The sequence below is a fragment of the Ranitomeya variabilis genome, chromosome 1, assembly GCF_051348905.1.
Source record: "Ranitomeya variabilis isolate aRanVar5 chromosome 1, aRanVar5.hap1, whole genome shotgun sequence".
Taxonomy (NCBI): Eukaryota; Metazoa; Chordata; class Amphibia; order Anura; family Dendrobatidae; genus Ranitomeya; species Ranitomeya variabilis.
This window is the reverse complement of record NC_135232.1, coordinates 751,376,962-751,400,828: the sequence shown is the minus strand read 5'-3', so window position 1 is coordinate 751,400,828 and position 23,867 is coordinate 751,376,962. Positions and strand designations below refer to the sequence as shown.

At 41.7% G+C, this 23,867-nt stretch overlaps 1 protein-coding gene across 1 annotated transcript in view; it reads left to right on the top strand.

Annotated features, from left to right (window-relative positions):
• MAP1S (microtubule associated protein 1S) overlaps window positions 1–23,867 on the top strand; it is a 108,173-nt gene that overhangs the window by 74,298 nt on the left and 10,008 nt on the right. The window contains exon 6 of the mRNA XM_077270568.1: window positions 22,699–22,931. Within this exon, the coding sequence (XP_077126683.1) occupies window positions 22,699–22,931 (233 nt within the window). The remainder of the gene's footprint in view (window positions 1–22,698; window positions 22,932–23,867) is intronic.

Here is a 23,867-nt window from a genome sequence, read left to right as displayed (position 1 = left end):
GTCATGTGCCCTACAATGGTATCAATAAAAACGTCAACTCATCCTTCAAAAACAAGCCATCACATGACTGTGGGTCAAAATATGGAAAAATTATAGCTCTCAAAATATGGGGATGTGAAAACTATTTTTTGCAATAAAAATCGTCTTTCAGTGTGTGACAGCAGCCAAACATAAAAACCCCATATAAATCTGGTATCGCTGTAATCGCACCGACCCGAAGAATAAAGTCACCTAGTCACTTATACCGCACGAGGAGCGGCGTAAAAATAAAAACCAATTCTTCACCTGCTGTTTTTTTTTTTTTTTTTTTTTTTTTGTATTTTGCCTCCCAAAGATCGCAGTAAGGCTCGGAGCATATTTGTCCTGCGCTCAGAGTTTACACCGGGGTTTCCTTGTAAATCTCTGAAATGTGATTCAGATAGAACCTCAGGCTGAAGATTCCCTATAATGAGGCAGATGGAGGCACTGTGGACGCCATAGGACCTGTGATCCAGCAGTGTCTGTCTTTTTAGGATTGCATAAAGTGCCGTCGGCCAGTTTTGTGCACTTCTGAAAAGGACACCGCTGAACAGAGGCCAGACGGAGTCCAGAGTAACTCTGCTGCCTCATTATAGTGAATGGATCCCTCGGGGGTTTCATCTGAATCACGTCACTCAGAGATTTAGCTGGAAACCCTAAAGTAAGTGTTCAGCATAGAGCGCCGGATACATGTGATCATAAATGCTATGGAAAATGTTCCCAATAAAAGCTTCAACTCCATTCCCAAAAAAACAAATCCCCACTCAGGTCTGTCATCTGTTAACGGAAATATGGGGGACTTCCACGTTACTGGTAGCACAAAGGCTCTGGAAAAGCATTATGGCTACTCACCCACCAAAAGAATTTCAGCAAATTCTACACTCCCAAATCCAAATGCCCCTGCCTACACCACACTTAACGCCCATTTGTTTGGCATTTGGCAGTGCTGTGCAAACTGTCAGATCAGCGATCTTACACTATAACATGATGCCCCCCCTGGGGCAATGTTATAGTGTAAAAAAAAAAAAAATTTTAAAAAATCCCCCCCCCCCCAAAAAAAAAAAAAAAATATTGTTCCTATAAATACATTTCTTTAACTAAATTTTAAAAAAAGCAATAAAAGTACACATATTTAGTATCGCCGCGTCCGTAACGACCCGACCTATAAAACTGTCCCACTAGTTAACCCCTTCAGTGAACACCGTAAAAAAAAAAACGAGGCAAAAAACAACGCTTTATCATACTGCCAAACGAAAAGTGGAATAAAAACGCGATCAAAAAGACGGATCTAAATAACCATGGTACCGCTAAAAACGTCATCTTGTCCCGCAAAAAAACGAGCTGCCATACAGTGTCATCAAAGAAAAAAGTTATAGTCCTCAGAATAAAGCGATGCAAAATAATAATTTTTTCTATAAAATAGTTTTTATCGTATAAAAGCGCCAAAACATAAAAAAAGATATAAATGAGGTATCGCTGTAATCGCACTGACCGAAAGAATAAAACTGCTTTACCCATTTTACCAAATGCAGAACGGTATAAACGCCTCCCCCAAAAGAAATTCATGAATAGCTGGTTTTTGATCATTCTACCTCACAAAAATCGGAATAAAAAGCGATCAAAAATGTCACGTGCCCGAAAATGTTACCAATAAAAACGTCAACTCGTCCCGCAAAAAACAAGACCTCACATGACTATGACCAAAATATGGAAAAATTACAGCTCTCAAAATGTGGTAACGCAAAAAATATTTTTTGCAATAAAAAGCGTCTGTGACGGCTGCCAATCATAAAAATCCGCTAAAAAAAAACCGCTATAAAAGTAAATCAAACCCCCCTTCATCACCCCCTTATTTAGCGAAAAATTTAAAAAATTGTATTTATTTCCATTTTCCCATTAGGGCTAGGGTTAGGGTTGGGGTTAGGGTTGGGGCTAGGGTTCAGGCTACAGTTAGGGTTGGGGCTAAAGTTAGGGTTAGGGTTTGGATTACATTTACGGTTGGGATTAGGGTTAGGGGTGTGTCATGGTTAGGGGTGTGGTTAGGGTTACTGTTGGGATTAGGGTTAGGGATGTGTTTGGATTAGGGTTTCAGTTATAATTGGGGGGTTTCCACTGTTTAGGCACATCAGGGGCTCTCCAAACATGACATGGCGTCTGATCTCAATTCCAGCCAATTCTGCGTTGAAAAAGTAAAACAGTGCTCCTTCCCTTCTGAGCTCTCCCGTGCGCCCAAACAGGGGATTACCCCAACATATGGGGTATCAGCGTACTCAGGACACATTGGACAACAACTTTTGGGGTCCAATTTCTCCTGTTACCCTTGTTAAAATACAAAACTGTGGGCTAAAAAATAATTTTTGTGGAAAAAAAAAAAGAATTTTTATTTTCACGGCTCTGTGTTATTAACTGTAAAAGCTCTCAAAACACATCTAGATGAGTTCCTTAGGGGGTCTACTTTTCAAAATGGTGTCACTTGTGGGGTGTTTCAATGTTTAGGCACATCAGTGGCTCTCCAAACGCAACATGGCGTCCCATCTCAATTCCTGTCAATTTAGCATTGAAAAGTCAAACGGCGCTCCTTCCCTTACGAGCTCTCTCATGCACCCAAACAGTGGTTTACCCCCACATATGGGGTATCAGCGTACTCAGGACAAATTGGACAACTTTTGGGGTCCAATTTCTCCTCTTACCCTTGGGAAAATAAAAAATTGGGGGTGAAATGATCATTTTTGTGAAAAAATGATTTTTTATTTTTACGGTTCTGCATTATAAACTTCTGTGAATCACTTAATGGGTCAAAGTGCTCACCACACATCTAGATAAGTTCCTTAGGGGGTCTACTTTCCAAAATGGTGTCACTTGTGGGGGGTTTCAATGTTTAGGCACATCAGGGGCTCTCCAAACACAACATGGCTTCCCATCTCAATTCCAGTCAATTTTGCATTGAAAAGTCTAATGGCGCTCCTTCGCTTCCGAGTTCTGTCATGCGCCCAAACAGTGGTTTACCCCCACATATGGGGTATCGGCGTACTCAGGACAAATTGTACAACAACTTTTGGGGTCCATTTTCTCCTGTTACCTTTGGTAAAATAAAACAAATAGGAGCTGAAGTAAATTTTTTGTGAAAAAAAGTTAAATGTTCATTTTTATTTAACCCCTTCCCGACATCTGACGTAATAGTACGTCAGATGTCGGGTCCCCTGCTTTGATGTGCGCTCCGGCGGTGAGCGCACATCAAAGTCGCGACATGTCAGCTGTTTTTTACAGCTGACATGTGCGCGCAATAGCGGCGGGTGAAATCGTGATCACCCGCCGCTATTAACTAGTTAAATGCCGCTGTCAAACGCAGACAGCGGCATTTAACTACCGCATCCGGCCGTGCGGCCGGATATGAGCGCATCGCCGACCCCCGACACATGATCGGGGGTCGGCGATGCTTGTACATTGTAACCATAGAGGTCCTGGAGACCTCTATGGTTACTGATCGCCGGTGGCTGTGAGCGCCACCCTGTGGTCGGCGCTCACAGCACACCGGCATTTCTGCTGTGTAGCAGCGATCTTATGATCACTGCTGCATAGCAGAGCCGATCGGGCTGTGCCTGCTTCTAGCCTCCCATGGAGGCTATAGAAGCATGGCAAAAGTAAAAAAAAAAAGTAAAAAAAAATGTGAAAAAAAAAAAATATATAAAAGTTTAAATAACCCCCCTTTCGCCCCAATCAAAATAAATCAATAAAAAAAACCCCAACCTACACATATTTGGTATCGCCGCGTTCAGAATCGCCCGATCTATCAATAAAAAAAAGCATTAACCTGATCGCTAAACGGCGTAATGAGAAAAAAAATCGAAACGCCAGATTTACGTTTTTTTTGGTCGCCACGACATTGCATTAAAATGCAATAACGGGCGATCAAAAGAACGTATCTGCACCAAAATGCTATCATTAAAAATGCCAGCTCGGCACGCAAAAAATAAGCCCTCACCTGACTCCAGATCACGAAAAATGGAGACGCTACGAGTATCGGAAAATGGCGCAACTTTGTTTTGTTTTTTGCAAAGTTTGGAATTTTTTTTCACCACTTAGGTGAAAAATAACCTAGTCATGTTAGGTGTCTATGAACTCGTACTGACCTGGAGAATCATAATGGCAGGTCAGTTTTAGCATTTAGTGAACCTAGCAAAATAGGCAAGCAAAAAACAAGTGTGGGATTGCACTTTTTTTGCAATTTCACTGCACTTGGAATTTTTTTCCCGTTTTCTAGTACACGACATGGTAAAACCAATGATGTCGTTCAAAAGTACAACTCGTCCCGCAAAAAATAAGCCCTCACATGGCCAAATTGACGGAAAAATAAAAAAGTTATGGCTCTGGGAAGGAGGGGAGCGAAAGACGGAAAAACGGAAAAAGCTCCGGGGGTGAAGGGGTTAAACATTCCAAAAATTCCTGTGAAACACCTGAAGGGTTAATAAACTTCTTAAATGTGGTTTTGAGCACCTTGAGGGGTGCAGTTTTTAGAATGGTGTCACACTTGGTTATTTTCTATCATATAGACCCCTCAAAATGACTTCAAATGAGTGGTCCCTAAAAAAAAAAAAAGTGGTGGTGTAAAAATGAGAAATTGCTGGTCAACTTTTAACCCTTATAACTCCCTAACAAAAAAAAATTTTGGTTCCAAAAATGGTGCTGATGTAAAGTAGACATGTGGGAAATGTTACTTATAAAGTATTTTGTGTGACATATCTCTGTGATTTAATTACATAAAAATTCAAAGTTGGAAAATTGTGAAATTTTCAAAATTTTCGCCAAATTTCCGTTTTTTTCACAAACGCAGGTAATATCAAAGAAATTTTACCACCATCATGAAGTACAATATGTCACGAGAAAACAATGTCAGAATCGCCAAGATCCGTTGAAGCATTCCAGAGTTATAACCTCATAAAGGGACAGTGGTCAGAATTGTAAAAACTGGCCCTGTCATTAACGTGCAAACCACCCTCGGGGCTTAAGGGGTTAAAAACATCCGGGGGCTCTCCAAATGCGGCATGACGTCTGCTAATGATTCCAGGAAATTTTACATTCAGAAAATCAAATGATGCAACAAATTTTGGGGTCCATTTTTTCCTGTTACCCTTGTCAAAATAAAAAAAATTGGTAAAATTTTTTGTGAAAAAAAAAATCATTTTTTTTCCACATTCCAAAAATTCTTGTGAAGCACCTGAAGGGTTAATTAACTTTTTGAAAGTGGATTTGAGCACCTTGAGATGTGCAGTTTTTAGAATGGTGTCACTTTTGAGTTTCTTCTATCACATAGACCCCTCAAAGTGACTTCAAATATGATGTGGATGTTTTATGGCAGGGTGAAAGCATGATAATTGGATCTAAAAATCGGGTCTGGAATACAAAGATAAAGTCTGGAAGGTCTCAATGTGTCCATTTTTAAAGCTTGCCTCTCTAACTATGCAGTTATACCCTTTTAAGTTGGCACAACTCTTTATATGTTTTTTTTTTGTCAGAAGCAATATTGCAAAGCAAAGGGATGTGAGTGTGTAGGTGTCTGTTTACTGATGTATTGGGGAGAAGAGATTTTAAGGCATACAATACTTATAAATATCAGATAGCTTGCCCTCTTCGGGAGTAACCACAAATATTTGCAAGGTCACTACGGTAGGGGCACAGGGAACTGCCAGAGGGGTTTTGGATGCAAGATGGAAGGAATAGCTGATCAGGGCTTCCCATGTTGCAGCGGAGATGGAGTCTGTGTGCCTTTTGCAAATCAAAATGCATGGGACATATTTGCACACTTTGCTTTGGATTCATCTGATTGGGACACAAAAAAATAAAGCAAATATTAAAGGGAATCTTGTCAGTAGGATCAGTCCTCTCCTAAGCAGTCTGTATGATTAGCTCATCCATCATCTGCCGGGAGCGATACGGGCTTGCATGTTATCCTGCATCAAAGGCAGGTACACGACATGCGAAGTACATATACATCATGTCTTAAAGGGGTTTAATAAAAGGGGGCATTACCAGAGTGATGTATAATGGCTGCTCTCCTGACCTCACTGCAGAGTTGTGTGTGATTATAACGGACACCTCTGCAGAGTCTTCTCACTTTCAGCTTCCATCTCACAGGCAGACAGAGTTGCAGTACAACAGACCTGTGAGAGCTGCAGCTGCGAACGTGTTTTTGAAATACAGTTCAGTTCTATTGTAGTGTATTGGTTACATGTCCCACACTGGTAGTGAAACGCCTGCCAGGGCCGTGGGGTACCCGGTCCGGTACTTAAAGGATGTGTCACGGCAGCGGTGACCCGGTCTATGGCCCTGGGCGGCCATGTTAAAGGGAAGGTCTTTAAAGGGGTTTTTGAAATGATAAAGTTTGTTCATGACACCACCTGTGGTATTCAGTCAGTGTGGACCAACGCTGCTTTAAAGAGGTCATCTGGGGTGATGTTATGGCAGCTAGATGGTATAACTTCCCACAGGTGAAGTAGGTCCCCAGGGCTCCCGGTGAATAGATGGAGGATGGTGAGTGGTGCCGTAAAGAATGGAGGACGCAGTTGTGCAGTCTCTTTCAGATCACAGGTACAGGTAGGGTCCAGCCGGCTTGGAAGCGAGTTCAGAGTCCAGCTTTACCAGGTGGAGTTAAAAGCCTTCCTCTTAGCGCGGTGGTATTATAGTCCCTTACTGCCTATGGCTTCTGGCAAGGTCCTCTCTGTTTTCTCTGTCCTCCATAAAGGTGGGACACAAACCCGTGTGACAGGTGACTCGAGCCTTTTTATAGGGTCTCTATCATGACCCGGGCTCTGTCATTGTGTCTCCTGGGTGTTAGGGCAGACAGGTTACGCGTAGTCTAGCTATCCTGCCGGTTTCTGCTGTGCTTTCTAGAGTATGACACAAACTCTGTCTTCCGGCTACCGGTATCTGCGCTTTGTCAGGGAGGTAGCCCAGTCGCAACTGTTCTCCCTTGTTGTCACTCTCCTGTGCTTCGCTCTCCGGCACGTTCACTAAAAGTGGTTCTTCCTTCTGTATCTCGCCGTCCAGGAGCTACAGCACTGCTCCAGTCTGCCGTCTGGCACCAACTGTCTAAATCTTCCTAACTGCCTAGCAACTAACTCCTCCTTCCCAACAGAGAGAGCAGTTCCCCTTAAGTCTGGTGTAGAGCTCCCCCTTCTGGCCTGGAATCAGAACAGTGTTGTATGTGCTAATTACCTGTCAAAAGGAATCCTCCATCGCTTCCAAGCGTGATATCACTCTCCCCGTGAGGAAAGCAATGCCACTGTGACAACCAGAACCCTGGGGCTTCACAGTAGTGCCTCATTTCATTTATAAAAAGTTCTGGGGCAGATTCTAGTGTAGATCAGTGTCTAGCCCATAGTTCTTAACATCTCATTTACATATAAGAAAAATGTGGATTTCTCTGGCATAAGATGATCGATATCAAGGTGTCACCCTATTTTTTTGGACTATAAGACGCACTGGTCCATAAGACGCACCTAGGTTTTAGAGGAGGGAAATATAAAAAAAAAATTAGCGGCTGAGGTTAGTGTGCATGCTATTAAAGATCAAACACTGACAGCGGCATTTAACTAGTGCTTCCGGCCATCGGGCTGGAAAAGCGCGCATCGCTGACCCCCGATCATGTGACGGCATGCGTCTATTGAAGACCTCTATGGTTGTTGATGCCGGAGCTGTGAGCGTTACCCTGTGGTTGACGCTCATAGCAATGCAGCAATTCTACTACATAAGAGCGATCTGAGCATCGCACCTAATGTAGCAGATCCGATCCGGCTATGCCAGCTTCTAGCCTCCCATGGAGGCTATTGAAGCATGGCAAAAGTAAGAAAAAAAAGTTTTAAAAAAAAATCTGAAAAAAAAATGTATATAAAAGTTTAAATCACCCCCCTTTTGCCCCATTCAAAATAAAACCATAAAAAAATCAAATATGCACATATTTGGTATTGCCGCTTTCAGAATCGCCTGATCTACCAATAAAAAAGGATTAACCTGATCGCTAAATGGCATAGCGAGAATAAATTTGAAACGCCAGAATTGTTTTTTTGGTCGCCGCGACATTGCATTAACTAACCTCTTTCTGCCATCGGACGTACTATCCCGTCCATGTGACCTGAGACTTAATTCCCATGGATGGGATAGTACGTCATACCCGATCAGCCGCGCTCACAGGGGTAGCACGGCTGATCGCGGTCACGATGTGCCAGGAGCGGTCACGGACTACTCTCGGCACATTAACCCTGGAACACTGCGATCAAACATGATCGCAGCATTCTGGTGGCATAGGGAAGCATCGCTCAGGGAGGGGGTTCCCTGCGTGCTTCCCTGAGACCCTCGGAACAACGCGATTGCGTTGTTCCAAGGGTCTCCTCCGTTCTGCTGAGAGCAGGCGCCGGCAAGCCTCCTGCACTGCCTGTTCCAATAAATACATTTCTTTATGTAACTAAAAGAGAACAATAAAAGTACGCATATTTAGTGTCGCCGCGTCCGTAACGACCCGACCTATAAAACTGTCCCAATAGTTAGCCCCCTTAGTGAACACCGTAAAAAAACGAGGCAAAAAACAATGCTTTATCATCATACCGCCGAACAAAAACTGGAATAGCACGGGATCAAAAAGACGGATATAAATAACCATGGTACCGCTGAAAACGTCATCTTGTCCTGCAAAAAACGAGCCACGATACAGCGTCATCAGTGAAAAAAAGAAGTTATAGCCCTCAGAATAAAATGATGCAAAATAATTATATATCAAATAGTTTTTATTGTATAAAAGCGCCAAAACATAAAACAATGATATAAATGAGGTATCGCTGTAATCGTTTTGACCCGAAGAATAAAACTGCCTTATCAATTTTACCAAATGTGGAGCTGTATAAAGGCCCCCCCCCCAAAAAAAAAAAAGAGAAATTCATGAATTGCTGGTTTTTGTTTATTCTGCCTAACAAAAATCAGACTAAAAAGCGATTAAAAAAAGTCACGTGACCGAAAATGGTACCAATAAAAACGTCAAGTCGTCCCGCAAGAAACAAGACCTCACATGACTCTGTGGACCAAAATATGGAAAAATTATAGCTCTCAAAATGTGGTGACTCAAAAACTTTTTTGCAAGTTGCAGTGTGTGAAGGCTGGGTCATTCCATGTCAAGTGGACCAGTGGTCCCCACTCGACCTTCTCCGATTTTGCTGAAAATTTATAAGGATGTACATGTATGTTTGAAAAGAGGTTCTGTAAATTTTTAGGGCCAGATCTCAAATACATTGGCCACTGTTGACCTTTCACTGGAGGTTCCACCAAGCCTGCGGCTTCAGCTAAGAGGATTTTGCAAACTTTGGCACATAGCCATTAGAGTTCTATACTGGCTATGATGCTGAAATTTGGCATTCTAGCTCAACTTTTGCTGCTAAACACGATAAAATTATTACCGGCTATGACAAAACAATATTTCGGCCGCAATTTTGTGTCAAAGTAGCTTGAAAAACGCGTCGCATAAAATTTATGCCAAACTTTGCCCATATATAACTCAAGACCAAAAAACAATAGTAACTGGTGCTTTGCCCTGTACACCAAACATCTACATGACTTTGCATTGCTGCAATATCACGGTTAAAGCATATGTATTTGTGGAAATATTCACACCCACATATGATGAAAAACTTTAAAAAAAACGAATTTTACCTATTTTTAGGTCAAATTTCTCAAAAAGGGTACCCCTAAAATATATTAATTCTGATATCATTAGAAAGAGCACATTTTTCTCTACAAGGATCATTGGGGTTTTTTTTGGAGTCTCTCAGTTTAAGAAATGAAAAATGCCACTGAACATGGTGTTATTTATTAATACGCAATGAATGGTAACTGCACTATTCAAACCCTTGCGTTGGTCCATGGTGGTTATACCACAACCAATTCCCTAAGAATTGGTATTATAATCCTATTAAGAATTGTAATAATGCTGTCTTCCGAGAATTGGCAGCCCCATCGCCTAGGAGCCATGGCCGATAGCCGTGCAAGGGGAGCCTTGGGTGGTCTCTTTATCGCAGGTTCCGAAGCCTGAGGGTGGGTGTCTTTGCCTAGGATCCCAAGCTTAATATTGGGTATCTTTTTTAGTGGTCTGGAATTGTTGCTGAATTTGCAACATAATCGGTTCAGAGAAGCTGTATTGTCGGCCCATTGCTGTTGCAGCTGTGCTGAAATTATTGCAATGATTGACTGCTCGGGAATCCAGCATGTATCATTTCTCACAGGCCAGTAAAAGAAGTTAGCTGGTCCATGAGGATGCATAAAATGTATTAATGCATCATGCTTGTCGACTGAAATTTCAGAAATATTTCCAATCCACCAGTTCCTATCGTAAATGCAGGCAATGTATTGCCCTGGTTGGAGGTTTGCAATTGGCACAAAAGGCATTTCTGATCTGACAGATCTATCTACATGGGCAATGAAAGATGATGGGTCATTTGACACCCTTGAAATGCAAATCTTTTTGTCATCAATTGGCACAAACTGGTGATTTTCTCTTGTTCCAGCAATCGTATGTCCATCTTTGAACCTTTCCTCTTGAACTACCCGTATTTCGTCAATTTTTTCTTATGGAACAAAAAAAACTTGATTCCATGCAGTTGCTCGTTGCAAAAGTTGAATAAATCCATCGGGGTCAGTATTTGGTTTTCAGTTGGGCGTTGAAGACTGGCCCGAGCTGCCAACCTCTTTGCTGTCCCTCCAATCCCATCACAGGGCGACTTTCCATGACTGGTACCAAAAAAATTCCATTCAGCGCTGATATTGAAATCAGCATTGTGGTGGCACAAGCAGAGAAGTTTTGAAATTTTTGTACTGGGCTGCAGATCCATCGCTGAAGTAGTGATGAATGATGAATCCCATAGATGAGTCTTGAGATACTCCACAATTACTGTTAAGAAAGTGTGGACTGCAACTGTCATGTCGTGAGCAATCACTGATTATGCACAAGTTTATGTTCTGCGCTGCTTCACCATTTAACTCCTTGAAAGTAAATTACAAATGGGTGTACTGTAGCTTGACTATTTTCCCAGTGGAAACCTTGAATGGCATCTTGAACAATAAATGAGTTATTTTCAGCAAAGTCCATAAGGATCACAAGCTCTCCAGGTCTCAGATTTTCCTTCAACAATTTCAGATATCAACTTTGATGCTTGGCGATGTAGTGATGGCTACAAAGTTTAGAAATTTTCAAAACCAATTCTTCAATGAAATCTTCTATAGTCAGTTGTTTCGTATCAAGCGTGTCTCGATCAGTGTGAATCCATTGTTTGAACTCAATAATATCTTCAGGGTCACTGACAAACACATTGACTAGAAATTCTTTAAAAACTTCAGGACCCGGGCATTTATCACAATGGCCAAGCATACAGTCCTTGGATTCAATTCCACAGACCATTTTGCATATGAGCTCTTTGTAGTCATCATTGATTGGGCATGCTGCAAGCATTAGTTTGACATTTTGGTGAATGGTACACACAAACGGAATGTGTTCCAGCAGATCCAACGGTTACGCACCACTTTGGCCAAAGCTCACACAACTTGGAAAATCCAATTTCAGGGCCATTCCGATCCCGATAGGCAACAAACATTTCCCTCATATTGCTCAGTAATAGTCGCTTTTGCATCTGCTTTTTTTCTCCTGCTATTCGCACTGATACATAGTCTTTTTTACCAGGGCACATTCGACTGAATTCATCATCCTCAAAAAATGCCTGCACCTTTTTCTTCACTTCCTCGGAAACTTTCTTGCCACACTTGATTCTAGGTAAGGCTAAGATCCCATGTTCACATTTAAGCTTTCGAGCTTGTTTGACCATTCGTTCAGAGACACCGAATTCGTCTGATATAGCCTTAATGAACCAACTTTTAGGTGCCAATGTCAAGCTTTGGACCTTTTTGGACAGCAATGGGCCGACAATACAGCTTCTCTGAACCGATTATGTTGCAAATTCAACAACAATTCCAGACCACTTAGACTGAACATTATTGGCTTGGGAACCAACAAAAGATACCCAATATTAGGCTTGGGATCCTAGGCAAAGACACCCACCCTCAGGCTTCGGATCCTGCGATAAAGAGACCGCCCGAGGCTCGCCTTGCACGGCTATCGGCGATGGGGCTGCCAATTCTCGAAAGACAGCATTATTACAACTCTTAATAGGATTATAATACCAATTCTTAGGGAATTGGTTGTGGTATAACCACCATGGACCAACGCAAGGGTTTGAATAGTGCAGTTACCATTCATTGCGTATTAATAAATAACACCATGTTCAGTGGCAGTTTTCATTTCTTAAACTGAGAGACTCCAAAAAAAAAACAATGATCCTTGTAGAGAAAAATGTGCTCTTTCTAATGATATCAGAATTAATATATTTTAGGGGTACCCTTTTTGAGAAATTTGACCTAAAAATAGGTAAAATTCGGTTTTTTTAAGTTTTTCATCATATGTCGGTGTGAATATTTCCACAAATACATATGCTTTGACCGTGATATTGCAGCAATGCAAAGTCATGTAGATGTTTGGTGTACAGGGCAAAGCACCAGTTACTATTGGTTTTTGGTCTTGAGTTATATATGGGCAAAGTTTGGCATAAATTTTATGCGACGCATTTTTCAAGCTACTTTGACACAAAATTGCGGCCGAAATATTGTTTTGTCATAGCCGGGAATAATTTTATCGTGTTTAGCAGCAAAAGTTGAGCTAGAATGCCAAATTTCAGCATCATAGCCAGTATAGAACTCTAATGGCTATGTGCCAAAGTTTGCAAAATCCTCTTAGCTGAAGCCGCAGGCTTGGTGGAACCTCCAGTGAAAGGTCAACAGTGGCCAATGTATTTGAGATCTGGCCCTAAAAATTTACAGAACCTCTTTTCAAACATACATGTACATCCTTATAAATTTTCAGCAAAATCGGAGAAGGTCGAGTGGGGACGATTTTTAACCCCTTAGTGACGGAGCCAAATTTTTGAAATCTGACCAGTGTCAATTTATGTTGTAATAACTCTGGAACGCTTCAACAAATCCCAGTGATTTTGAGACTGTTTTTTCATGACACATTATACTTTATGATAATTGTAAAATTAGGTTGATATGTTTTGTGTTTATTTATAAAAAAAAATCAGAAATTTGAGAAAAATGTTAAAAATTTGCAATTTTCAAACTTTGAATGATTTTCCCTTTAATCCAGATAGTCATACCACAGCAAAACATTAATAAATTACATTTCCCACATGTCTGCTTTGCATCAGCACCATTTTTAAAATGTTATTTTATTTTGTTAGCATTTTAGGAGGTTTAAAAATGTAGCAGTAATTTTTCATTTTTTCAAGGAAATTTACTACATTTTTTTTTTACGGACTTATCCTTGTTTGTAGTGACTTTAGGGGTCCCATATATTGGGAACCCCCCAAAAGTGATACCATTTTAGAAACCGCACCCCCTGACATATTGAAAACTGCAGTCAGGTAGTTTATTAACCCTTCAGGTGCTTTTCAGGAATTAATGCAAAGTGGCATGACAGAAATTAAAAAGTTTATTTTTACCACCTAAATGCCTCTAACTTCTGAACAGATTACTATAACCGGCAGACTGTAAGGCCGCTATTTGGTCATGAATTGCCATCACAAACATCAGGACCACAAAATCATGATCTAAGGGCACCAATTGGGATAAAGAGGAAGCCCCCACACTCTGTTAACCATTTATAATGGAGTAGTCACTATTGACAGCAGCATCTAAGGAGTTAAACAGATTTGAACGGTGCAAACACTGATCGTGGCTAGTGCAGCAAGTTGTCAGCTATAGTGTACATCTGACAGCTGCTGGATTGTCACCTGTGTGGGGAGGCTATTCTCTTATATCTCAGGTCAGTTAAAAGACGTTTTGGCTGTCATTAGGGGGTTAAAACTGGTCCACTTGATGTGGAATGACCCAGCTGTCAATCATAAAAATCCGCTAAAAAACCCGCTGTAAATAGTAAATCAAACACCCCTTCATCACCCCCTTAGTTAGGGAAAAATAATAAAATAAAAAAAATGTAGATATAAACAATAAGGGGGCACCACAGTCAGAGGTGGGATCTGCTCCCTGACCAACCACATTCTATACCATAAAAAAAACAAAGAGAAAAGCGAAGGTCATATAAACGGGGATCACCACACGAATGGACTTAGGCTAAAGTGAACACAGCTTTTTATTCATGTGCAATAACAAATCAGAACATGCAATAGAAAAAACACATATTTAACCCCTTAGTGACGGAGCCAAATTTTTGAAATCTGACCAGTGTCACTTTATGTGGTAACTCTGCAACGTTTCAACAAATCCCAGTGATTTTGAGACTCTGTTTTTTCATGACACATTATACTTCATGATAATGGTAATAATAAATCTAGGTCAATATGTTTTGTGTTTATTTATAAAAAGTATCAAAAATTTTAGTAAAATGTTAAAAAATTTGCACTTTTCTAAATTTGAATGATTATCTCTTTAATCCAGATGGTCACACCACAGCGAACCATTAATAAATAACATTTCCCACGTGTCGGCTTTATATCAGCACCATTTGTAAAATGTTATTTTGTTTTGTTAGCATTTTATGAGGTTTAAAAATGTAGCATCAATTGTTCATATTTTCAAGGAAATTTACACAATTTCTTTTTTTAAGGACTTATCCATGTTTGAAGTGACTTTAGGGGTCCTATATATTAGAAAAAACCCCAAAGTGATACCATTTTAAAAACAGCACCCCTGACATATTGAAAACCGCAGTCAGTTAGTTTAACTATTCAGGTGCTTTACAGGAATTAATGCAGAGTGGCATGACAGAAATGAAAATGTGTATTTTTACCACCTAAATGCCTCTAACTTCTGAACAGATTACTACAGCCGTCGGACTGTAAGGGTATGTGTCCACGGTCAGGTTTGCTTCAGGCTTTGGTCAGGATTTTATGCAAGTAAAATCCTGACCAAAACTGCACCTGAGGTCACTGGCAGGTCACCTGCGGTGTGCCTGCGTGTTTTGCTCATTGTAGCAACATGCTGCGTTTTGAAAAACGCACCGCGCATGCGTTTTCGCGGCAAAAACGCATGCGTTTTTTAACGCATAGTGGAGTCGGGATTTCATGAAATCCCCTCCACTATGCTGTAACATCTGGACGCTGCGTTTTTGACGCTGCGGAAAAACGTAGCGTCAAAAACGCAGCGTTTCCTGAATGTGGAAACATACCCTAAGGCTGCTATTTGGTCATGAATAGTGTTGAGCGATACCGTCCGATACTTGAAAGTATCGGTATCGGAAAGTATCGGCCGATACCGGCAAAGTATCGGATCCAATCCGATACCCGATACCAATACAAGTCAATGGGACTCAAGTATCGGACGGTATCCCTGATGGTTCCCAGGGTCTGAAGGAGAGGAAACTCTCCTTCAGGCCCTGGGATCCATATTAATGTGTAAAAGAAAGAATTAAAATAAAAAATATTGCTATACTCACCTCACCGAGGGAACTGGCAGCGTTGTTTGCTTAAAATTCGCGCGTTTACTTCCTTACGTGAAGTCCCGGCTTGTGATTGGTTGCGTGCCGCCCATGTGGCCGCGACGCGACCAATCACAGCAAGCCGTGACGTAATTTCAGGTCCTTCAGGATTTTAAAATTACGTTCTGGCTTGTGATTGGTCGCGTCGCGGTCACATGGGCGACGCGACCAATCACAAGCCGTGACGTCACGGGAGGCTGGACACGCGCGCATTTTAAAATGCGCGCGTGTCCAGCCTCCCGTGACGTCACGGCTTGTGATTGGTCGCGTCGCCCATGTGACCGCGACGCGACCAATCACAAGCCAGAACGTAATTTTAAAATCCTGAAGGACCTGAAATTACGTCACGGCTTGCTGTGATTGGTCGCGTCGCGGCCACATGGGCGGCACGCGACCAATCACAAGCCGGGACTTCACGTTAGGAAGTAATCGCGCGAATTTTAAGCAAACAACGCTGCCGGTTCCCTCGGTGAGGTCCAGGCTGCGTCGGAGAGGTGAGTATAGCAATATTTTTTATTTTAATTCTCTTTTACACATTATTACATTAATGTTGTTTCGATACCGATACCCGATACCACAAAAGTATCGGATCTCGGTATCGGAATTCCGATACCCGCAAGTATCGGCCGATACCAGATACTTGCGGTATCGGAATGCTCAACACTAGTCATTAACTGACATGGCAAACATCAGGACCACACAATCATGATCTGAGGGCACCAATTTGGATAAAGAGGAAGCCCTCACACTCTGTTAATCATTTAGAATGATGTAGTCACTACTGACAGCAGCATCTAAGGGGTTAAACAGATTTAGATGGTGCAAACACTGATCATGGCTGATACAGCAAGTTGTCAGCTATAGTGCACAACCGACAGATGCTGGATTGTCACATGTATGGGGAGACTATTCTCTTATATCTCAGGTCAGTTAAAAGACGTATTGGCGGTCATTAAGGGGTTAAAAACAATTAAAAAAGGAAACCTATTTGTCCCTTGTAAACACAGCCCACAATATGGCTAACACCTGCGCAGGTTAACTAGGGCCCATAACCCTGAATAGGGTGCCTATATGGACAACACTGTGGTTAAATAACATACAATAGAGCAAAGCCCATTAATAAGTCCTAAAGATAGAATGGCAATTAAATAAATTATCTCCCTGCCATAGTACAATTTGGACACTCATAGGGACAAACATATCATGTAAAAATAGGCTTCGCAGTATCCCACCAGTGAACAATAGATAAGAAAACACAATGCTGTTAAATATATAACAAATACCGCTACCACTAATAGAGAAAATCTCTCTATAAGGCTTACACATGAGTAATAATCCTAGCTCACGTCAGCTGCTATAGCTGACTCTGAACAAAAAGTGCAGCGGACCCCATGTGGAGCTTGGTCACATACAATACCATGAGCCAGCTACAGGCGGTAAACAGCCTAGTATACCAAAGCGCAGGTGAAGCGGAGACCCGACGAGTGTCGCCACACCAACGTGGCTTCGTCAGGGGTACTGACCGCTATGCCAATCATGGTATTGTATGTGACCAAGCTCCACATGGGGTCCGCTGCACTTTTTGGGGGTTGGGGTTAGGGTTGGGGCTAAAGTTAGACTTACGGTTTGGATTACATTTACTGTTGGGATTACTAATTATACTATATTAATCATTTTTGGGGAATAAAAAGTTTTATTTTCACGTCTCTGTGTTATAAACTGTAGTGAACTTGGGGGTTCAAAGTTCTCACAACACATCTAGATAAGTTCCTTGGGGGGTTTAGTTTCCAATATGGATTCACTTGGGGGTTTCTACTGTTTAGGTACATCAGGGGCTCTGCAAATGCAACGTGACGCCCGCAGACCATTCCATCTAAGTCAGCATTCCAAATGGCGCTCCTTCCCTTCCGAGCTCTGCCATGTGCCCAAACGGTGGTTCCCCCCCACATATGGGGTATCTGCATACTCAGGACAAATTGCACAACAACTTTTGGGTCCAATTTCTTCTGTTACCCTTAGGAAAATAAAAAATTGGGGGCGAAAAGATCACTTTTGTGAAAAAAATGATTTTTTTTATTTTTTACGGCTCTACATTATAAACTTCCGTGAAGCACTTAGGGGTTCAAAGTGCTCACCACACATCTAGGGAAGTTCCTTAAGGGGTCTACTTTCCAAAATGGTGTCACTTGTGGGGGGTTCACTGTTTAGGCACATCAGGGGCTCTCCAAATGTGACATGGCGTCCCATCTCAATTCCAGTCAATTTTGCATTGAAAAGTCAAATGGCACTCCTTCCCTTCCGAGCTCTGCCATGCACCCAAACGGTGTTTCCCCCCCAGATATGGGGTATTGGCGTACTCAGGACAAATTGCACAACAACTTTTAGGGTCCAGTTTCTCCTGTTACCGTTGGTAAAATTAAACAAATTGGATCTGAAGTAATTTTTTTGTGAAAAAAAAGTTTAATTGTTCGTTTTTTTTTTTTTTTTGTTTTTTAACATTCCAAAAATTCCTGTGAAGCACCTGAAGGGTTAATAATTTTCTTGAATGTGGTTTTGAGCACCTTGAGGGGTGCAGTTTTTAGAATGGTGTCACACTTGGGTATTTTCTATCATATAGACCCCTCAAAGTGACTTCATATGTGATGTGGTCCCTAAAAGAAAAATGGTATTGTAAAAATGAAAAATTGCTGGTCAACTTTTAACCCTTATAACTCCCGAACAAAAAAATTTTTAGTTCAAAATTGTGCTGATGTAAAGTAGACATGTGGGAAATATTACGTATTAAGTATTTTGTGTGACATATCTCTGTGATTTAAGGGCATGAAAATTCAAAGTTTGAAAATTGTGAAATTTTCAAAATTTTAAGCCAAATTTCATTTTTTTTTTTTTCACAAACGCCAGTAATGTCGAGGAAATTTCACCACTAACATGAAGTACAATATGTCCCAAGAAAACAATGTCAGAATCATTAGGATCCTTTGAAGCGTTCCAGAGTTATAACCTCATAAAGGGACAGTGGTCAGAATTGTAAAAATTGCCTCGGTCATTAAACCCTTCCCGACCTGTGACGCCACGTAGGCGTCATGAAAGTTGGTGTCAATCCGACCTGTGACGCCTATGTGGCTACGCCCCCCCCCCCAGTGGCTACGATTGGCTGTTTCACCTTCAACAGCCAATCAGAGCAATTTGTAATATTTCACCTATGAAAAGTGGGGAAATATTACAATCCAGCCGTGGCCGATGCTGCAATATCATCGGCCATGGCTGGAAACCCTGATCTGCCCCCCCGCCACCACCACTGATCTCCTCCCCAGTCCTCCGTTCTGTCCCATACTGTGGGCCGCTCCCCCTGTGCTCCGATCCCACCCCCTCATACTTACAGAGCCTCCCGGTGTCTGTCCGTCTGCCCCATGGGCGCGCCATCTTCCAAAATGGCGGGCGCATGCTTAGTGCGCCCGCCGAATCGGCCGGCAGATTCGTTCCAGGTACATTTTGATCACTGTGATAAAACCTATCACAATGATCAAAATAAAAAAAAAATAGTAAATGAACCCCCCCTTTATCACCCCCATAGGTAGGGACAATAATAAAATAAAGCAAATATATTTACTTTTATTTTTCCAGTAGGGTTAGGGTTAGAACTAGGGCTAGGGTTAGAACTAGGGTTAGAATTAGGCTATGTGCACACGGTGCAGATTTGGCTGCGGATCCGCAGCGGATTGGCCGCTGCAGATTCGTAGTAGTTTTCCATCTGGTTTACAGTGCCATGTAAACCTATGGAAAACCAAATCCGCTGTGCCCATGGTGTGGAAAATACCCGGTGGAAACGCTGCGTTGTATTTTCCGCGGCATGTCAATTCTTTGTGCGGATTTCGCAGCGTTTTACACCTGTAACTCAATAGGAATCCGCAGGTGAAATCCACACAAAAAACACTGGAAATCCGCGGTAAATCCGCAGGTAAAATGCAGTGCCTTTTACCTGCGGATTTTTCAAAAATGGTGCCGAAAAATCTCACGAATCTGCAATGTGGCCACATAGGGTTAGGGTTGGAATTAGGGCTAGGGTTAAGATTAGGCTTGTGGATAGGGTTAGGGGTGTGTTGGGGTTTAGGTTGGGATTAGGGTTAGGGGTGTGTTGGGGTTAGGGGGTTAGGGGTGTGTTGGGGTTAGGGGTGTGTTGGGGTTAGTGTTGAAGTTAGAATTGAGGGGTTTCCACTGTTTAGGCACATCAGGGGTCTCCAAACGCAACATGGCGCCACCATTGATTCCAGCCAATCTTGAGTTCAAAAAGTCAAATGGTGCTCCCTCCCTTCCGAGGCCCGACGTGCGCCCAAACAGTGGTTTACCCCCACATATGGGGTATCAGCGTGCTCAAGACAAACTGGGCAACAAATATTGGGGTCCAATTTCTCCTGTTACCCTTGTGAAAATAAAAAATTGCTTGCTAAAACCTCATTTTTGAGGAAAGAAAAATGATTTTTTATTTTTACGGCTCTGCGTTGTAAACTTCTGTTAAGCACTTGGGGGTTCAAAGTGCTCACCACATATCTTGATAAGTTCCTTGGGGGGTGTAGTTTCCAAAATGGGGTCACTTGTGGGGGGTTCTACTGTTTAGGCACATCAGGGGCTCTGCAAATGTAACATGATGCCCGCAGACCATTACATCAAAGTCTGCATTCCAAAACGTCACTACTTCCCTTCCGAGCCCCGACGTGTGCCCAAACAGTGGTTCCCCCCCACATATGGGGTATCAGCGTACTCGGGACAAACTGGACAACAACTTTTGGGGTCCAATTTCTCCTGTTACTCTTGTGAAAATAAAAAATTGCAGGCTAAAAAATCATTTTTGAGGAAAGAAAAATGATTTTTTATTTTCACGGCTCTGCGTTATAAACTTGTGTGAAGCACTTGGGGGTTTAAAGTGGTCACCGCACATCTAGATTGGTTCCATGGGAGGTCTAGTTTCCAAAATGGGTTTCGTGGGGGAGCTCCAATGTTTAGGCACACAGGGGCTCTCCAAACGCGACATGGTGTCCACTAACGATTGGAGCTAATTCTTCATTCAAAAGTCAAATGGCGCTCCTTCCCTTCCGAGCCTTGCCGTGCGCCCAAACAGTGGTTCCCACATATGTGGTTGACCACATATGAGGTATCGGTGTACTCAGGAGAAATTGCCCAACACATTTTAGGATCCATTTTATCCTGTTGCCCATGTGAAAATTAAAAAATTAAGGCTAAAAAATTTTTTGGTGGAAAAAAAAAAGTACTTTTTAATTTTTACGGATCAATTTGTGAAGCACCTGGGGGTTCAAAGTGCTCACTATGCATCTAGATAAGCTCCTTGGGGGGGGTCTAGTTTCCAAAATGGGGTCACGTGTGGGGGAGCTCCAATGTTTAGGCACACAGGGGCTCTCCAAACGTGACATGGTGTCCGCTAAAGATTGGAGCCAATTTTTCATTGAATAAGTAAAATGGCGCTCCTTCCCTTCCGAGCCCTGTCGTGCGCCCAAACAGTGGTTCCCCCCACATATTGGGTATCGGCTTACTCAGGACAAATTGTACAATAACTTTTGGGGTCCAGATTCTCTTTTTACCCTTGGGAAAATAAAAAAATCGTTGCTAAAAGGTCATTTTTGTGACTAATGTTCATTTTTTCCTTCCATGTTGCTTCTGCTGCTGTGAAGCACTTGAAGGGTTAATAAACTTCTTGAATGTGGTTTTGAGCACCTTGAGGGGTGCAGTTTTTAGAATGGTGTTACTTTTGGGTATTTTCAGCCATATAGACCCCTCAAACTGACTTCAAATGTGAGGTGGTCCCTAAAAGAAAATGGTTTTGTAAATTTCGTTGTAAAAATGAGAAATCGCTGGTCAAATTTTAACCCTTATAACTTCCTAGCAAAAATTGTTTTTTCCAAAATTGTGCTGTTGTAAAGTAGACATGTGGGTAATGTTATTTATTAACTATTTTGTGTCACATAACTCTCTCGTTTAACAGAATAAAAATTCAAAATTTGAAAATTGTGAAATTTTCAAAATTTTAGCCAAATTTCCATTTTTTTCACAAATAAACGCAAAAATTATTGACCTAAATTTACCACTAACATGAAGCCCGCTAGGATACGTTGAAGTGTTCCTGAGTTATTACCTCATAAAGGGACACTGGTCAGAATTGCAAAAAACGGCCAGGTCATTAAGGTCAAAATAGGCCGGGTCATGAAGGGGTTAACATGCAAACCACCCCGGGGGGGGAGTAAAATGCAATAACGGGCGATCAAAAGAACATATATGCACCAAAATGGTATAATTCAAAATTTCAGCTCGGCACGCAAAAAATAAGCCCTCACCCAACCCCAGATCATGAAAAATAGAGACGCTACAGGTATCGAAAAATTGCACTTTTTTTTTTTTTCTTCAAAGTTTGGAATTTTGTTTCACCACTTAGACACCAAACATGTCTAGGTTCTATTTTATCTATGAACTCATAATGACCTGGAGAATCGCAATGGCAGGCCAGTTTTAGCATTTAGTGAACCTAGCAAAAAAGCCAAACAAAAAAACAGTATGGGATTGCACTTTTTTGGCAATTTCATTGCACTTGGAATTTTTCACATTTTCTAGTACACAACGTGCTAAAACCAATGATGTCGTTCAAAAGTACAACTCGTCCCGCAAAAAATAAGCCCTCCCATGGCCATATTGATGGAAAAATAAAAAAGTTATGGCTCCGGGAAGGAGAGGAGCGAAAAACGCAAACACAAAACTGAAAAAGCTGGGGTCATGAAGGGGTTAAAATCAGATTTGTTAATCATAATTTTTAACCAGATAATACAAATGACTATGCATATTTGACATTGTTTAAACTCCTAACGATAACACACATGATGTGATCAGAGAAATAGTTTTTTTGTGACAATTCATGATTGCGGCTTTTTTTTTGGGGGGGGGGGTACGAATAGAAATGGACATATTGCCACAGTGTTTATAAATGGTTGGCATTTTCAGTCATTGCTAGTTTCTTCACTAATGTTATATACTCCTCATTAAAATGCTCACTTTTACTATTACATCTGTAAGACTATAAGATTTTTTTTTCTCCCCTTAAGTTTCCAGAGTCCCACATTCAGTCTCTCCTTCGCCACCTATGCTACCAGTTTATGTAGACCTTGCTTACCTCCCTGGTGGACCTGCTGCTCAGACAGTGGATGAAGAGTTTTTCAAGTGGCTGCGTTCTTCCTGTTATGTTATTAGCGGAGATGATCCTGTGAGGGAAAAGTTTACCCGAAAGATTCTTGACTCACTGCTGGCTGTAAAAAGTAATTGGCCTCAAGAAATGCAGGTAATTTATGAACTGTTTCTGTATTGTCAAATACACAAGGTTAGTTATAAATGTTGATCAATCATAAATGGGCATTGTTACATACTGCTTGTAAATACAAGAAATTAAATCGTGTTATATGGTTTGTTCAAATTTTCAGCCGTTCTTGAGATTCTAGCACTGTGTTTTTTTTATTTTTTCTTTTGTGCGCTGCCATATCCTAAATCTGGACAGCTTTGGCAGAGTGCTTACAAGCTAGTCAGCAGTAGTGGTTGGTCTCCTAGGCAAAAAACTGTAAACAAGTGAAGAGTGTTAATATCTCAGTCATCAAATTGTAATAAACGATAAATAGCCAAAGTGTTTGTTCTTACAAGCAGTGTCCAACAAGATCCGTCTAACGGGACTAAAGTGGTTACCCTATTAAAAGTTTTATCCTAAACTGAGTAGGCCAGAGGTGTCAAACTGCATTCCTCGAGGGCCGCCAACAGGTCATGTTTCCAGGATTTCCTTGTATTGCACCGGTGATAATACCCTGCACAGAATGATTCCAGCACCTTGTGGAATGCTAAGGAAATCCTGAAAACATGACCTGTTGGCGGCCCTCGAGGAATGCAGTTTGACACCTCTGGAATAGGCCATTATAAATAATATGCAGCGTTTTTATTTACATTACATTGGTCTGCAGTAACTTCTCATGTGACTAATATATTTCTACCTTTCCAGGACATCCCTCCTGACAGCACCACCAGGAGGTTGTCCTTCTTATCCTTGATAGGGGCAGGAACACAAAAGAGGTTAAAATCCCCTCCCCACCTCCACCCTTCAGTGTTTTTCCTGTCCCTATCAGGGACAGATGCAGAGGAGTTTTGGTGCGGCTTACCGTGCCGAAGATTCTAGACAGCCGGTTGAGCAGGGCTCCCGGGAAGCTTCATCCCTCTCCAGAGGGCTCTGAGCAGC